Genomic DNA, 18,531 nt, shown 5'->3' on the forward strand with positions numbered 1-18,531 from the left:
TTTGGTTAAGGTGTTTACACAGATTGACAAATAATAGCCTGCTGGTTGCTTCTCTGAAACAGCAGTGTGCCTGGAGGTGCAAGTGTACCTTTAAAGCCTGGCGATGACGTTAATATTTCCTTGATTCTAATTGGGTAGCTTTCACTTCCTGTGTTTGCGATGAAATGGACGTGAGCATGGCTGAAGAACCGTGGAATAAAGTAAACATTCCCTTTCCAAGTGCGGTTTCAACTGTCCATATACCATTCGGTCTCTCAACAGGTATGTAGTTTATCACGTTTATGCATAAACTTGTTGGAGAGTCCTTTCGCTGTGTAATAATAGCCACATTAGCTCACGGAAACTAGCCCCCCTGCTAGACTACAGCAAGCTACGGTACACACGTGGGGAGTGTTCTGACTGATGCCATAGAGCAATCTCTTGCTCTGTCATAGTTAGGCTAACTAGATGAACGTTATTTACATCACAATTGTGTGGTGTTTTTTTTGACTGCTTTTTTTCGTGTGTGTGTGTGTGCGCTGTTCATATTATCTAGGTACATACGTAAAACGTATCCTGGAGGAAAATAACAAAGTGCTCAAGTTGCTTGGCAGTGGAGTCCTGCAGACTGAGATCCTTGTCCTGTACGAGCTTCTCTACGTTCTCAATAACAGCCTCAGGCAAAACAAGACTTTCAGGGTTCTCAAACAGGTGAGGATCAAGAAAAAGGCCTGCATTACATTCTTTTTTTTTTTTTTTTACCAACTAAGTAACTTAAGTCGTAGCCTATTATGATTATAGTTATTAACAATATTATCTATTCAGACCATTATGACTAGGCTACTGTTCCCAGCTGATAGGCTTTATTAGGTAATGTTAAGCATAGCACAGATACTTTTCAATGAGATCAGATTTGAAATAGACGAGATTGCGGTGTGCAGATTGTTGGGTTACTTCCGGGTGAAAAAAAAATATTTCATTTAATAATGGAGCATTTTCTAAATTCAATCAAACCCCCTGCAACTAAACGTGGACGTTCAGACTTGTGTTAACTTCCAAGTTGGGAATTGAGTAACCAATTGAAGAGTAACTTTCATTGAAAACCATATTTGAGTTATAGTGAAACAAGTCAATTCTGGTTTTATAACAGTTTGTTGCAGAAGTGATATATTTTGGTCTTTTAGTAGTAAAATCTATCCCCCTTTTAACCTTGCGGTTCAACTCTACATTGAAATAGTGATGTATTGGCCTCGATGTCATCTCGAGGGAGGGGGTCTGTATGAAATACACTCTTTTAGATGTGCTGAGCGGTACCACCTCAAGGCTAACAATAAAAGCTGGTGACGGCACGCCTTATTTGACAGTGGTCTTGACTAGACTACTGACATTACACTGAATTCAAAAGACAGTAAAGCACATTTTAAAAAAAAATATATATATATTTCACCTTTATTTAACCAGGTAGGCTAGTTGAGAACAAGTTCTCATTTACAACTGCGACCTGGCCAAGATGAAGCGTAGCAATTCGACACACAACAACACAGTTACACCTGGAATAAACAAAACATACAGTAGAACAAAAGAAAACAAAAAGTATATACAGTGAGTGCAAATGAGGTAAGTTAAGGAAATAAATAGGCCATGGTGGTGAAGTAATTACAATATAGCAATTAAACACAGAAATGGTAGATCGGCAGAAGATGAATGTGCAGGTAGAGATACTGGGGTGCAAAGGAGCAAAATAAATAAATACCAGTATGGGGATGAGGTAGGTAGATATATGGGCTGATTACAGAGGGGCTATGTAATCGAAAACTGGAACTGAAAAACTGGAAGGAAAGACGACCAAAGGAGGAATTGACTTTGGGGGTGACCAGTGAGATATACCTGCTGGAGCGTGTGCTGCTATGGTGACCAGTGAGATATACCTGCTGGAGCGTGTGCTGCTATGGTGACCAGTGAGATATGCCTGCTGGAGCGTGTGCTGCTGTGGTGACCAGTGAGATATACCTGCTGGAGCGTGTGCTGCTATGGTGACCAGTGAGATAAGGCGGGGCTTTACCTAGCAGAGACTTGTAGATAACCTGTAACCAGTGGGTTTGGCGACAAGTATGAAGCGAGGGCCAGCCAACGAGAGCGTACAGGTCGCAATGGTGGGTAGTGTATGGGGCTTTGGTGACAAAACAGGTGGCACTGTGATAGACTGCATCCAGTTTGTTGAGTAGAGTGTTGGAGGCTATTTTATAGATGACATCACCGAAGTCGAGGATTGGTAGGATGGTCAGTTTTACGAGGGTATGTTTGGCAGCATGAGTGAAGGATTTTTTAATTATTTTTTTTAACCTTTATTTAACCAGGCAAGTCAGTTAAGAACAAATTCTTATTTTCAATGACGGCCTAGGAAGAGTGGGTTAACTGCCTGTTCAGGGGCAGAACGACGGGGGTTTGAACTTGCAACCTTCCGGTTACTAGTCCAACGCTCTAACCACTAGGCTACCCTGCCGCCCCATGCTTTATTGCGATATAGGAAGCCGATTTCTAGATTTAATTTTTGGATTGGAGATGCTTAATGTGAGTCTGGAAGGAGAGTTTACAGTCTAACCAGACACCCAGGTATTTTTAGTTGTCCACGTATTCTAAGTCAGAACCGTCCAGAGTAGTGATGCTGGATGGGCGAGCAGGTGCGGGCAGTGATCGATTGAATAGCATGCATTTAGTTTCCGCATCTGACCAAATTCAAAGTTTTTTTGCTTACCATTTCATACACATCTGTATTGCTTTTACGAAGAAAGAAACCGTCTAGACTGTGGATTATACCTTTATCTGTAGCTATATCCACTGTATATGTCAACTTGTTTTTTTTCCTCGACCATTATGACTGATTGGTGGCGCGGTCTGCTAAAACAGTTGGCTCCTAGTTCAATGGTTGTAAATTCTAATCCCACATGGGGCATATACATCCTTTATTTACAATATTCATACTGTTGCCCACACACTTCTAATTCTGGAAGGTGAAAGCATAGGCCTTCGCTCTGGTAGTAGTTGCTACCAGCGCTCGGTCTCAGGTCAGAATTAAACATGTTTTCAAACGTCAAATTTTGAAGTCTTTTTAAGGTTAAATTGAGGCATTAACTCCAAATTCTCAAGCTTAGGCATTAAGGTGAGGGTTAAGGTTTGGGATAGGCTTAAAACAAGAATATCAAAATCAACGTTATGTCGCTGGATTTGAACTTGCATCCTTTGGAATCGGTGGCAGATGGTTACACCCATCCACCATCCCCGTACCCAACGCTCTAGCAAAACCGAAACCTCACTGTAGCCCCTAGTGGCTGGTTTTACACTTCATCTCCTGATGTCCTCAGACATGGATGGACTTTGAATACTGACTTGTATCACGAGTACTAAAGACACCTCTTCGAACTCTAGGGGCAGTATTTCATTTTGGATGAAAAAACGTTCCCGTTTTAAACAAGATATTTTGTCACGAAAAGATGCTCGACTATGCATATAATTGACAGCTTTGGAAAGAAAACACTCTTACGTTTCCAAAACTGCAAAGATATTATCTGTGAGTGCCACAGAACTGATGCTACAGGCAAAACCAAGATGAAACTTCAAACAGGAAATGAGCTAAATTTGAGGCGCTGTTTTCCATTGTCTCCTTATATGACTGTGAATGTGCCCTGAACGAGCCTACACATTCTGCCGTTTCCCCAAGGTGTCTGCAGCATTGTGACGTGTTTGTAGGCATATCATTGGAAGATTGGCCATAAGAGACTACATTTACCAGGTGTCCGCCCGGTGTCCTTTGTCGAAATTGGTGCGTAATCTTCAGCTGCAAGCATTCTTCCATGTGATTCTGAGAAAGCAGCCTTCCACGAACAATATATCATCGAAGAGATATGCAAAAACACCTTGAGGATTGATTCTAAGCAACGTTTACCATGTTTCAGTCGATATTATGGAGTTAATTTGGAAAAAAAAGTTAGGCGTTTTGATGACTGAATTTTCGTTTTGTTTTGGTAGCCAAACGTGACGTACAAAACGGAGCGATTTCCCCTACACAAAGAATATTTCAGGAAAAACTGAACATTTGCTATCTAACTGAGTCTCCTCATTGAAAACATCCGAAGTTCTTCAAAGGTAAATTATTTTATTTGAATGCTTTTCTTGTTTTTGTGAAAATGTTGACCGCTGAATGCTAAATGCTACGCTAGCTATCAATACTGTTACACAAATGCTTGTTTTGCTATGGTTGAAAAGCATATTTTGAAAATCTGAGATGAGTGTTGTTAACAAAAGGCTAAGCTTGAGAGCTAGCATATTTATTTCATTTCATTTGCGATTTTCATGAATAGTTAACGTTGCGTTATGGTAATGGGCTTGAGGCTGTAGTCACGATCCCGGATCCGGGATAGCTAGCATCAAGAAGATCAGTTTTGTTTGATATTTTTCTGCCATGCGTAATATGCGGTGCACTATGTAATGTATAAGACACCATGTTTATTAAACACACCTCCATGCTGTGTAAGGGATATTTGACCAAGGAGAGTGATGGAGTGCTGCTTCAGATAACCTGGCCTCCACAATCACCCGACCTCAACCCAATTGAGATGGTTTGGGATGTGTTGGACCGCAGAGTGAAGGAAAAGCAGCTAACAAGTGCTCAGCATATGTGGGAACTCCTTCAAGACTGTTGGAAAAGCATTCCAGGTGAAGCTGGTTGAGAGAATACCAAGTGTGCAAAGCTGTCCTCATGGCAAAGGGTGGCTACTTTGAAGAATCTCAAATGTAAAATATATTTTTGATTTGTTTACACTGTTTTGGTTACTACATGATTCCATATGTGTTATTTCATAGTTTTGATGTCTTCAGCGTTATTCTACAATGTAGAAAATAATAAAACATAAAGAAAAACCCTTGAATGAGTCAAGGTGGCCGAAGTGCGATATAGAGGTATGCCGAAAACCAGCGACCAATACATTTTCACCCGTGACATCCTTTTTTCAAAATAGGCCACCTGCGGAAAAACCATGGGCATGGCAACCGTACTCCCAGGACAAAATGAGTGTGACACCCCTGATGTAGAGGGTTATTGACTTGAGTTTTGAAAACCCCTGCAGGTTGAGCAATGCATAAACCGGTTGAAGGAAATGAAGCTGGATGCTGCTCTTCTGGACCTGAAGGAGCTATGTCCAAAGAAAGTGCAAAGGTACTAACTGCTAGAATTACTCTGCATTTAGATATTCCCTGTGCCAGGGAATTGACATGCCCTTGTTGGACTACTTAGCTGCATCTAATCACGCAGACACAGCACACTATCGAGCATCAAGATCCATATAACTTGTTTTGGGGTCGATGTTTATTTGATGGCCAATACACCGTAGACTAACTGTGCCATCTTGATGTGTGTATATGCTTGTGTTTGCAGCAAGTTAGCTATGGAGACGGGTCACTGTGATGTCCCCAGTCAGCCCATACTGGAATGGCTTTGTCTCAAGGTGTTGGGAGCTGCCAGACTGATGACATGTCTGCTCAATCACTGCACCAGAGCCTTCATGTATCCTTCTCTCTCTCTCTTTCTCTCATCTGGGAGATGTCAGCTGCTATCTCTGTCTCCTTGCTTTTTTTTGCCTAAGTGTCCTTTTGTTTTTTTGAAAGGTGCTCTAAATCCAATGTATGAATATTACTATATAAATGACTGTTGCTGGCGTTCCAGGTCATCTTTTTTTGCAGTTGCATATTGTTAGGTCTCTCAACACCTGGAGAAGTGTTTAACTTGTCAGGAACCACAGTAATACCTACTCAGCCATCAACATGTCTTAAGGCATCTTGAGACATATCCAGAGATGACTTAAGACCAATATAAATGAAGACGTCTCGAGACAAAAGTGATGACTGGGTATGTAACAACACGACAGTCTTCTGTAATGTGCAGCATGACTGCAAAACAAAACAAAAGACCACCTGGAACACAACAATGTTCTCAGTGTAGACATGTATACATGATGTGGTCCTTCTGTAGCTCAGTTGGTAGAGCATGGCGCTTGTAACGCCAGGGTAGTGGGTTCGATCCCCGGGACCACCCATACGTAGAATGTATGCACACATGACTGTAAGTCGCTTTGGATAAAAGCGTCTGCCAAATGGCATATATTATGAGGTGTGTATGATTGCCTTGACCAGATCTCCTCTCCAGACTAGCAAGGCAGGACCTCCAATCAAAGCAATTCATTACGTTGAACGTGGTGCTCACCAGCATGCTTAGTCGACTGTGGTGAGTCCTGTGGCTCTTTCAGGGTCATGCCTGACGTACCGCTTTTCACTCAAACCTGTCCCTTCTTACTAGCGCTGACTTACTATGACTTGGATAGATGAGACAACCACATATCAATCTTAAGACGAATGTAAGTGACTCTGGATAGGAGTGATGTATCTTCCTGCTCCTTAGGGTGTTTTTCCGGGGGATCCTGGGTAGGCTGGCCCCTCTCTACCAGCACCTCCTGGAGCTCCTGAAGGAGGTGTCCCAGGCTCAGGCTATGGCCTTCCTCATAGACTTCACCCTGCCTGCAGGGATGGCAGAGTTCCTCGGGCCCTCTGACTCATCCTTGTTGAAGATGGAGCATTCCCGGGCTCCTAAGGGCCTTGGAGGGATAGGAGCCTCCAAGTCCTCTGTGCTCAACAGACTGTTCAGAGAGGAGGGAGAGGAGAGTAGGAAGCAGGCTCTGGGTGGTCCCTCCAATTAGGAAGAGCAGCAAAGTGGATCTGGGAACTGCAGTCTTACTCCGGAGAGCTGGTGATACAGGTTAGTGTCCCCGGACTCTGCATTCCTTGCTTTTTGCCGTTTCAGGCTGGGTATTTATAAAGCCCTTTGTGATTGGTGTCACGCTGCTGATGTAAAAAGGACTTTATAAAATACATTTGATAGATTGATCTATATATTTTCTTGTAGCTCTCCTGGCATAGCCTATGTTCTGTTGTTTACATTTGAACATATAATGTATAACAGTCATATAATTTCCTTATAACAGGTGCCGTCTCTGGATTTGATATGAAGCAGTTGCTGAAACGAACCCATGGCGGTATCACAGAGGTATGTGTGGTTGTTTTTAAGTCCACTACTTTTCATTTGAGTTAGTTATTTGATGATGAGTGTTGTTACTTATACTAGATTGTCATTTGAACTCTGCAGGTGTCAACAGAACAAGAGCAGCCTTCATTACTGGATGCTGCTGTGATTGGTCAGAAGAGGAAGTTTCTGAAGCAACTGAAAACAGCCACCACTTTCAGCAACATGGCCGCCCACGTGGAGGAAGTGATGCGATGGTGTGAATGCAGGAAGCTGCGTCAGGAGAAGGGGCGTCTGACGTTCCTGAACCTGAAGTGCCAGAGGATGAAACGCCTGGAATCAGAGGGCTGCAGGTAAAGGGGCTCTATTTTAACTGGGCTTTTAATAATATTGTCTACTGCATCTTTCAGACTATCACAATGGGACATCTTTGCACGCCTTGTCCAAACTAAAAGTTCCAGTCACATTAACGATGGGGAACCTATGTGTTGTTTGTTCTTGGCCTCCCCAGTGTACAAGGGAAACTAACGCGCTACAAACGGGAGGTTTGCTGGGCCCTGTCACTCAGAGGGGCGGTACCCAGGACCTGTCAGTCGCTGAAAACACTGTGGAGGAGGGCTCACCCTAGAATTTGCTTTCAGCCATTCAGGACTGCATTTGAACCAATCACAAGTGCATTCTGTGTCAACAGAAAACGGTCACTAAGACACAAGAGAAACAGGAGTATTTTACCTGGCACACCGGGGGTGGTGGCCACGATGACTGCTGACCAGTCCCTTAGCAATGAGCTTAGCAACCAAAGTAGAGACACTCCAGCTCAGAAACCCTTAGATCTGAACGAGACTAACATTGATGACATTTTTGCCTTCATAGGTTTCTAAGACTCCAAAACCCTGGCCTATGGGATAAAAGGGGTTCTCAGCGTTCATGATTTAAACAAAGAAATCCACACAAGGTTTTCTTGGTTGCATTTGTTTCATCTCTGACATCAAGTTACAATTTTTTCACTGTTTCTAGACCTACATCAGTCGCTTGCCTTAAGTTTTTCTTAAAGTAGCCTATTATTAAAATGTTTTAGAAACGTGGTATTAAACCTATGCAAACCCTTACAGTCTGTGTGCGGTATTCACTTTTTTATCTAATTATATTTGGCATTTACAGGAAAACTGCTTATACATTGCTAACAAATAAATGTAAACCTTTAAGACAAATCATAAACAGATCATGGCAAGTTTCCAACATTTCACCTAGATTCCTTTTTTTCAAGGGCATAAATAATAATACATTTAAACTGGATTCACAAATATTGCCTAGAATTCACCTGATTGGATGGAAAGGGGGTGTGATAAACCATATACTGTAAAGGGCTAAATTCAAGGTTAACAATCAGCAGGGATACCTAGTCAGTTATTCAACTGAAATGTGCCCTCTGCAGTTAACCCATCCACTGAATCAGAGAGGTGCGGGAGGCTGCCTTATTCAACATCCTCGGCACCCAGGGAGAAGTTGTTCGGGGCAGATTTTTCCACCTTGCCTGCTCAGGGATTTTTCGGTAACAGGCCCAATGCTCTTAACACCTGCCTCAATTAGCAACCTCCAAATCAAAATATGTTTGTATATGATGAAATAAAAAGAACTGCTTCATTGTATGAACATTACTGTATTATCACAGCAGATGGACAGGTTGTTCTCAACCTGATACACTGAAAACAGAAAGGGATCAAAACCACAGAGTTCTGAGAGACTTTCAGTTGCTCTTAGCAACAACGATGCATATGTTTATTGGAAAAACTGGTTAAAAGTCTACAGTACAAAGTCCTCAACAGATCTGCCAACCTTATCTGCATCAACACAAGGTCCTACATAAATCTCTGAGCTTCCGCTTCAGTCCGAGGTTTCCTTTTAGCCCACAGTCTGTCCCAGAATGCCTGGTGCTGATGGGGGTCCTGGTGCCCGTCCAGAGAGGTCCTGGTCTTCACCAGGCCAGCCAGCCTGTGGTAGGCAGACAGGCAGTTCGGAGGGGTGGGGGGTGATCAGGAGAAGGATGTCCCTTTGCTCCACCTGCAACCTGGAGGTGGCCAGCCGAATCTCCAGGGGAACACCAGTTACTGCGCAGGTAGAAGCAACTGACCAGGCAGAGGGTGTGGCGGCTCCGGTAGAGGCACTGATGTTCTCCACAATGTCCTTCCCCATCTGGAAGTCTAGTCGCGGCCAAAAGTTTTGAGAATGACACAAATATTAATTTCCACAAAGTTTGCTGCTTCAGTGTCTTTAGATATTTTTTCCAGATGTTACTATGGAATACTGAAGTATAATTACAAGCATTTAATTTGTCAGAATTTGTGGGTTTTTGTTTGTCCACCCACCTCTTGAGGATTGACCACAAGTTCTCAATGGGATTAAGTTCTGGGGAGTTTCCTGGCCATCGACCCAAAATATCAATGTTTTGTTGCCCGAGCCACTTAGTTATCACTTTTACCTTATGGCAAGGTGCTCCATCATGCTAGAATATCAGTCTTCTTGACACCAGGCCATCCTCCAAAGGTCTTTGCCTCACTGTGCGTGCAGATGCACTCACACCTGCCTCATGCCATTCCTGAGCAAGCTCTGTACTGGTGGTGCCACAATGCTGCAGCTGAATCAACTTTAGGAGACGGTCCTGGCGCTTGCTGGACTTTCTTGGGCGCCCTGAAGACTTCTTCACAACAATTGAACGGCTCTCTTTGAAGTTCTTGATGATCCAATAAATGGTTGATTTAGGTGCAATCTTACTGGCAGCAATATCCTTGCCTGTGAAGCCCTTTTTGTGCAAGGCAATGATGACGGCACGTGTTTCCTTGCAGTTAATAATGATTGACAGAGGAAGAACAATGATTCCAACCACCACCCTCCTTTTGAGGCTTCTAGTCTGTTATTGAAACTCAATCAGCATGACAGAGTGATCTCCAGCCTTGTCCTCATCAACACTCACACTTATGTTAACGAGATAACTACTGACATGTCAGCTGGTCCTTTTGTGGCAGGGCTGAAATGCAGTGGAAATGTTTTTTGGGGATTCAGTTCATTTGCATGGCAAAGGGGGACTTTGCAATTCATCTGATCACACTTCATAACATTCTGGAGTATATGCAAATTGCCATCATACAAACTCAGAGGACCCCTCTTTTCCAGGTTGGGCAGAAGCTCCTCCACCACCTAGTGCTCGTCCTTCCCGCTGTAGGAGACAAATGCATCATAGTGGGCCAACGGTGATGTGGTAGAAGGGGAGGAGCACGAAGAACAGGACTCCCAGGGTTGTCTCAGCAAAGCCCACCTCTGTTGTGCAGTTGGCTTCTGTGTACTTGACAAAGTCAGGTTTGTCTAACAAGCATATCAAGTCTTCCAAAGCTTAATTATGATTATGATTAAGCATGATCACTTCAACCTGCCTGTACCCCTTTGCCCGAGCAATCAAAACATTTGTAGTGTATTAAATAAAAACTAGAGAGGGTCAGTAAAGCTAGAATATATTATAAATGTTCTCGATACGCAAATATGATGTTTTCAAAGATATCAAGTATTTTGTTAAACTTCCCTCGAGTCAATCCTGCAGTTTGAAAGTTTCAGAACATTCAGTTTGGTCAGGTTGTGAAAAATGTTGGCAGTACGCTGTATGCTGTATTTAGTCAGTTTTCTCAGGGGAATCGGCTGCTTTCACTTTTAGCTGAAAGCTTAGATCTGTACTCAAGTCTTTCCAATGATTTGAAGTACTTTCCCATGAATTCAGATCCACAAAGGAATTCTTCAGCATTAAAGATAAATGACAGACTCAAAGAAAGGTCTGTCACAGTCCTCAAATGACAGTCTGGCCTTTGAGCTGGAGACTCAGATTGTGTTTGGACGTGACATTACTGCCAATTATCAACTGCATTGGCCTCATACCTGAACTAATGTACAGAAGAATCCGCTGCCTCAGAATGTCGCCAAATATGAGTGTCAGATTCAGCTTGAACACAGGTTCTGTAGGTGGAAAGTTCAAGTCCCCCAGAGACACATGAGGTGTGTGAAAGACATTGCCTCAATAGTGTGAATCAGTGGATTGTCCCTCAGGTCTAACAATGCCAAACTATGTAAACCAGTAAACATGTTTGCATGCATCTGTCCATTTTATTTTGTGTAATGTCTAAGAGCTGCAGATTTGTCAATCCCAGGAAATCAAAGTCTTCAATGTGTGAAATTAAATTGAGTGATAAAACCCGATTCTGCAGCTTCTCAAAACTTTTTTGCAAAAAGCATTTCTAGATTATTTCCCAATCAAATTTGATGTGTTATCCATGTAATTGTTGATTTTGGAAAAAGCAGAGATCGGGTCTATTTTGTGTCTAATGTCTAATTTATTAAGGTTTTTGAGACTATATAAAATTCCATTTAATATGTGAAGTAGGATTTACCGTTTTAAATGCAAATATTTCAGCTCAATGCATGATTCAACACTGGACATTGAGAAGCTACTTATAGTGGTATATTCCAAACTGATTTCCTTGATTAAAAGCAAAAACACTATATTACAGATATTCTCAATCTATTTCATTTCTAGATAAACTCTAGGACTCTATTTTCTTAATGTCAGATAGGGGAAGGCGCAATAGTATTTCCTGGCTGAGCCCTAGTTAAAAAGTTGTCAGGTTCTGGAGACAAGACAGTGGCATATTTTTATATATGTGTTATTTGATAACTTAATGATTGTTAGGTTAATCAAAAGAGGTCATGCTTTCGTTGGTGTTTTAAAATCGGTTTAATTGATTTAGCAATTTTATCACTGGTGCCTCCACATATAGCTCTGTAAGTGACTTTATATTTGTTACTCTGCATAGTATCTCGGACAAATCATCTACACAGGGTTCACTAATGGAAACACTTTGTAACCGAGGTATGCCATGGAAAACATCTGGTTTCCGCTCAGGTTATGGATGTGTCACTGCAAACCTTAAAGGTCTTCAATGATGTCACCATTGCCGTTGATTATAAGCAATATTGTGCCGCTATTTTTATTGACTTGGCCAAAGCTTTTGATACGGTAGACAATTCCATTCATGTGGGCTGGCTAAGGAGTACTGGTGTCTGAGGGGTCTTTGGCCTGGTTTGCTAACTACCTCTCTCAAAGAGTGCAGTGAATAAAGTCAGAAAATCTTCTGTCTCAGCCACTGCCTGTCACCAAGGGAATACCCCAAGGTTCAATCCTAGGCCCCACACTCTTAATCTACATCAACAACATAGCTCAGGCAGTAGGAAGCTCTCTCATCCTTTTATATGCAGATGATACAGTCCTGTACTCAGCTGGCCCCTCCCCAGGTTTTATGTTAAATGCTCCACATCAAAGTGTCCAACAAGCTTTCTCTACACTTAACCTTGTTCTGAACACCTCCCCACAGGTGTGATTACTACCTCCTGAGGGTTTAGTGCTTGAGGTAGTCACCTCATACATAGTCACCTCATACAAGTACTTGGGAGTATGGCTAGACGATACACTGTCCTCCTCTCAGCACATGTCAAAGTTGCAGGCTGAAGTTAAATCTAGACTTGGTTTCCTCTATTGTAACCGCTCCTCTTTCAACCCAGCTGCCAAACTAACCCTGATTCAGATGACCATCCTACCCATGCTAGATTACGGAGACAATTTATAGATTGGCGAGCGGCTAGACTTTCTTTACCATTCGGCCATCCGATTTGCCATCAATGCTCCTTATAGGACACATCACTGTACTATACTCCTCTGTAAACTGGTCATCTCTATACTCAAGGTTACAAAGTCATTATCAAATGGTTAGTTTGGTTCCGTAAATAAAAGTACAAAAGTCCCACAGTCAATTAGGAAATGAGGGCAGGGCTGCAGTACGTTCTCTGATCATCACAGACTTGTAGTTGAGGTCTGTGTACATCTGAGGAGCAGTACCCGATTTGTACAGTACCGTCCCACTGTAGACAGATATATGAATGGATAAGGGGGGTGGATACATACAGTACCAGGTCTGTGATACCACATGGAAGATATCTTTGTTAAACAGCTTTGGAAGCGTTTTTAAACACGTCTTAAAAGAGAAATTCTGTATATTTGTATCACCTTTAAAATAAATAAATGAAGCACATGTTTGGATGTGATAGATGTCAGAAGATAAGGCTCACTAAAGGATCTGCAGTTTGTCATGAAATATATATTTTAGTAAAACTCTTGATAGACCACTCAAAATGTTCACCTTTATTTCATTTCCGGGTACATTTACACATGAAAAGATCAGGTGGGTAGGTACCTTCTTTAAGACAACACACTAGCAACTAGCCTCTGCGCACAAGACAAAGAGAACAACTAAGGTGCAGTGCAATGTGGAGAGTTCGTCACAGATATATACACTGAGTATACCTAACATTATGAACACCTGCTCTTTCCACGACATAGACTAACCAGGTAAAAGCTATGATCCCTTATTGATGTCCCTTGTTAAAATCCGCTCCAATCAGTGTAGATGAAGGGGAGGAGACAGGTTAAAGAGGGATTTTTTAAATATTTTTTTAACCTTAAGGCAATTGATTTTGTATGTGTGCCATTCAGAACGTGAATGGGCAAGACAAAAGAATTAAGTGCCTTTGAACCCGATATGTTAGTAGGTGCCTGGTGCACCGGGTTGTGTCAAGAACTGCACTGCTGCTGGGTTTTTCACACAACAGTTTCCCGTGTGTATCAAGAATGTGTGTACCACCCAAAGGACATCCAGCACACATGACCACTGTGGGAAGCATTGGAGTCAGCATGGACCAGCATCTACACCTTGTAGTCCCTGCTACGACAAATTGAAGCTGTTCTGAAGACAAAAGGGGGTGCAACTCAATATTAGGAAGGGGTTCTTCATGTTTGGTATAGTCTGTATTTAGTCTATTCATCTATGTAAATGTAAAAAAATACACCAAAACATGAAATATCCTGGAGGGGTCCATTTAAAACTCAATATAATGTCTTAATGCTGGTGTGTGTGTGTCATGAGTCCTACGACATGGACTAATAAATTAGTTTAGGTTGACTGGTTTGCAAATATAAATATTGAAAAAGTTATTGTAGTTCTGACAGGAGTGACTAGACAGAAACCTTTTCATGGTGAACAGTTTCCTCTGTGTCTCTCACCACTCAACAAATCTCACAATACCTCGCCTCAGTCACTACCACACTGCAACCCTGTGCATGGTGTGATTGAGTGGGAAGGATGTAGGTACGGTATTGCACCCAGGTCGCTGCGTGCTGCTGTCAGAGTCCCGCGGCCTGTCCGTGCTCACATCTGGGTGATCTTGCCCTTTTCTCCATTGTTGCCATTCTCGTCGCACTCGAAGCCTCCATTTTCCAGGGCGTACTCCTGCTTATCCTTAGGTGCCTCAGCATCCCCCTCTGCTCCCTCGCTGTCTAACTCAGATGAACCCGCTCCACACTTCCTCTTATACATCTGGTAAGCTGTAGGAAGCAGAACCACACATGTTACACCTACTGTGTGCCTTTACAGCCACAAATTCTCAATCTACATAAGCACTGAAAAGCATCAATAATATAGTCTGAGAGAAGTTAATGATCAGACTGGCACCCGGGCAATCAATCATTAGCTAGAATGACAAAAAAAATGTTGGGAATATAGATAACACACGGTAGACAATACCAGACCATAGGCCTACTATACATCGATAAGCCGACCACAAAACCATTCAAAACTTTTGATAGCATATCAATATTGACATTAGCTCTTCAATAGCGGTATAAGCTGACCCACCTCCAACAAACATGACAGCCACCACCAGTTGGAAGATGCTGTAGATGAGTGGGAAGGCGAACATGACCTCCAGGTCTTCAGGGGAGAACGACAGCTGGACGATGGTGCTGCACAACTGGGAGTTCTGGAAGCCTGTCTCCAGGGCGATGGTACGACACCTTAAACATAATCGAAGGGCTTGTTAACTACAGGAGGTTCCATGGAGCGACGAAGGGCTCCGCTTGACTGGCGTGCTTATGAAGAACCTTCTGCTCTGTTAAATGAACAGGGTGAAGTTAAAATGCACTGGATGGTTTTCATTGTAGCGTCTGTGGAGTACCTTGCACATCTGGTACTGTAGTGTTTACATGAACTTGAATGTTTAAGGCATTTCCAGAGAGGAGACAAAGGGATTGACTCATTCAGGTTATTCAAGTATAATTCAGGTAGGTGTTATCAACACCTTCTATTGCAATGGTAACTTGGATTTTATCAGCTAGGTACAATATTAAGACTGGACTACCATGAATCATATAATATTGCAGTAGTACCTGTGCCAGGGTTGTCCGACAAAGCGGGCCATGAAGAAGCCCAGGGTGAAGCCTACGAAGGGATAGATGGCTCCGATGATCCAGAGAGAGGGAGAGATGGTCCAGGAGGACTGGTACAGCACCCCACCAACCACCGCAATTATGATGATGAGGAGGAGGCCAACTATGGAACCCACCTGCAAACACACATTTTACAGACTTGATTTGAATCCACAAATCGCATGCACACTATTGATCCCAGAATAACAACCTAGAAGTGTATAGTGTAGCAGTAGTGTGGAACAAAACCAGCTGTATGCAGTGTGAGGAGTTTAATCTTACCTTGAGGATCTTTTTGGCTATTTCGGGCCACTTGTTTTTGACGTAGATTCCCAGGGCGACGGGGATGAGGAGGGACACCAAAGTGATACCTGGAGAAGAAGATATACAATCTGTCATCATCTTCCAAACTGCCTCTGGAAGCAACGTCAGCACCCGAACTGTTTGTCGGGAGCTTCATGAAATGGTTTTCCGTGGCCGATCAACATGTGCAATGCCAAGCGTCGGCTGGAGCGGTGTAAAGCTCGCCGCCATTGGCCTCTGGAGCGGTGTAAAGCTCGCCGCCATTGGCCTCTGGAGCGGTGTAAAGCTCGCCGCCATTGGCCTCTGGAGCGGTGTAAAGCTCGCCGCCATTGGCCTCTGGAGCGGTGTAAAGCTCGCCGCCATTGGCCTCTGGAGCGGTGTAAAGCTCGCCGCCATTGGCCTCTGGAGCGGTGTAAAGCTCGCCGCCATTGGCCTCTGGAGCGGTGTAAAGCTCGCCGCCATTGGCCTCTGGAGCGGTGTAAAGCTCGCCGCCATTGGCCTCTGGAGCGGTGTAAAGCTCGCCGCCATTGGCCTAAGGATCCAAATGTTTTAGCATTCCTAACGGTGTTAACACATAGAAATACAATCTATATGTGGAAATCTATACAATTTATATGTTCCTGTGCTGCTAGATGGAATCTAAAGAGTGCTGTACAAAAGCATTCCCACCAATACATTGTGTAGATGGTACATCAATGCATATGGCCCTGTATGGAATGGTTTATTTTAGTATTTGGTAGCTACCTATGCTTTGGTAGGGGATCTGGATGGTGTCAGCAGAGGTCCAGACAGACGTGTAGATGAGCAGACACAGAGGCATCATCCCCAGGGCCAGGATAGAGGAGCAGGCTGTCATGCTGATACTAGAGCGGGGAAAACACACAACATGAGTATGCTGGATCACGATAGAAACACACTCGCATAAAAGTACTCAAAAACGTAGTACCAAAGGCAAAACTTGAAAGTAGGCTAAATCATCAAACAAATAACATGTACTCTTAGGGGGGGAAGAACAGGTGGTATCTAGAACCTAAAAGGGTTCTCCGGCTGTCCCCATAGGAGATCTCTTAAGAACCCTTTTCTGTTCCAGGTAGAACCGTTTTGGGTTCCATTCCACAGAGGGTTCTACATGGAACCCAAAAGTGTTCTACCCGGAATCCAAAATAGTTATCCTACGAGGACAGCCGGAGAACTCTTTTGGAACCCATTTTTCCCCCCATTCTTCTTCATCTAAGAGTGTTACTGCTTCCAGTCAGTCTCACCTGAGGTCCATGTCTCCATCCAGCCAGTAGGCAATGATATTCGAGCTGGAGCCACCGGGACAGCAGCCCATGATGATGATGACGACGGCCTGCACGGGCAGCACGTTGAAGGCCAGCGACAGGGCGAAGGCGGTGAAGGGCATGATGCCGAACTGGCACAAGAAGCCGATAAAAATTCCCCATGGCCTCTTGATGTGTCCCCACAGCTTTCCGGCCTCCACGGTGCAGCCCATGGAGAACATGACCATGGCCAGCATGACGGTCAACACGATGCTGAGAACTAGGCTCAGGTTCTCGTTGTAGTTGCTGGGAGCCACCAGGCACGACGTCCCCGAGCATATCGTGGCGTTGGTGTGGCAGGTGGCCAACGCCACGGCAGCAGTTGTCATTGGTGTGTTCATAGTGGAGAAAGGTGATTTAAAAAGGAAATCTAAAAAGGAACCCAATAGAAGAATTCCAGAGTGCGGGGGGGGGATGGAGAGAAGTCGTCTGTCCTGTGGTGTTGCGTTCTTTTAAGACTCCTCCGGCTCTCCTCCCTCCTGTATCCACGGTGACGAGGGCTGCACTGAGACCATACGCCTCTCCCCTCCAGGCCTTTAAGACCTACCTAAAAAAAATATATATAATAATAATTAACTCGTGCCTAACGTTTATGAGGTCAGTGTCCAAATGCGAATGCAGAAAAAGACAGTCATTGATTAAACTTACAATAAACATAAATTGCACCATCTTACTTTTTTTTATCACTCAGCTCTTAAATTTTATTGTCCTCTTCCAATCACAGCCATGCAACATCATCATCCTGGTACCGCCACCAAAGGAGCGATGATGCCTACCAGTACGTGTTGAGCGCGGGCACAAGGTCCTGTCTGATGTGCGTCACCTCTCCCCAGTGGGACTGTAAAAGAGTAGGACTGGAAAAAGTCCCTGGGTGTTGGACCCACTATGGGGAAAAAAAAGAAGCTAGACAGCGACAGTGTCAGTCACTGAAAGACACAAAAATGACACTGTATAGGCCTCGTACCCAGTGGGGGGGCGTTTAGCGGTTAGAGGAAGACAAGGACAAAAAGTACCTGAGTTATTCACACTTCTATCGTTTGGAGAAAGAAAATGAGACATTGTGAAATTCATACCCTAGGAAATAATAATATAATATCAACCAAGTAGATGGATAAATATCTGTCAACAAAAAAAACATGGAAATAATGTGTTACAGCACAAACAACTGTGACAACGTGTGTGTGCCTCACATTTCACTATATAATCAGTTGTATTACTGTGCCTCAAATGTATCACAAACCATCTGATTATATTGTAAGTCTGTAACAAGTTTGTTCTTCTTACGCAACTATCCCGTTGATATTACATGAATGTAACCGTATTTTTCCCTGAGATGAGACCTTGGTTCAGTCGTACTCCAGAACTGATCACTTTCCCCACAAAACACACAAGTTTTTGCTTACCTTAGTCCTTCTTTCCCCATGAATTCTGTCATTCATTAAATGCTAGGGGAAATGTTTAACAAAGTCTCCACCAGTAGCTTACTATAAATGACCCTTTAGGTC

The 18,531-nt window shown here is 43.3% G+C and overlaps 2 protein-coding genes and 1 pseudogene across 2 annotated transcripts; 1 reads left to right on the forward strand and 2 right to left on the reverse strand.

Annotated features, from left to right (window-relative positions):
* The first annotated feature begins 11 nt into the window (after positions 1–11).
* nepro (nucleolus and neural progenitor protein) lies at positions 12–8,159 on the forward strand. The gene is made up of 9 exons (XM_046368033.1): positions 12–261; positions 536–690; positions 5,103–5,191; positions 5,411–5,539; positions 6,179–6,256; positions 6,431–6,711; positions 7,011–7,072; positions 7,172–7,401; positions 7,560–8,159. Exons 1-9 carry the CDS (start codon positions 165–167, stop codon positions 7,927–7,929), a joined length of 1,491 nt encoding a protein of 496 aa, XP_046223989.1. The 5' UTR covers positions 12–164; the 3' UTR covers positions 7,930–8,159.
* Positions 8,160–8,950: 791 nt separating this feature from the next.
* LOC124047793 lies at positions 8,951–11,991 on the reverse strand (annotated as a pseudogene).
* Positions 11,992–13,262: 1,271 nt separating this feature from the next.
* Positions 13,263–17,512, reverse strand: slc10a2 (solute carrier family 10 member 2). The gene is made up of 6 exons (XM_046361874.1): positions 16,967–17,512; positions 16,449–16,567; positions 15,684–15,772; positions 15,363–15,538; positions 14,833–14,990; positions 13,263–14,522 (listed from the first exon to the last, which is right to left on the reverse strand). The coding sequence occupies exons 1-6, from the start codon at positions 17,365–17,367 to the stop codon at positions 14,347–14,349; spliced, it is 1,119 nt and encodes a 372-aa protein (XP_046217830.1). The 5' UTR covers positions 17,368–17,512; the 3' UTR covers positions 13,263–14,346.
* Between the last annotated feature and the right edge of the window lie 1,019 nt (positions 17,513–18,531).

The sequence above is a fragment of the Oncorhynchus gorbuscha genome, linkage group LG01 (genome assembly GCF_021184085.1).
Source record: "Oncorhynchus gorbuscha isolate QuinsamMale2020 ecotype Even-year linkage group LG01, OgorEven_v1.0, whole genome shotgun sequence".
Taxonomy (NCBI): domain Eukaryota; kingdom Metazoa; phylum Chordata; class Actinopteri; order Salmoniformes; family Salmonidae; genus Oncorhynchus; species Oncorhynchus gorbuscha.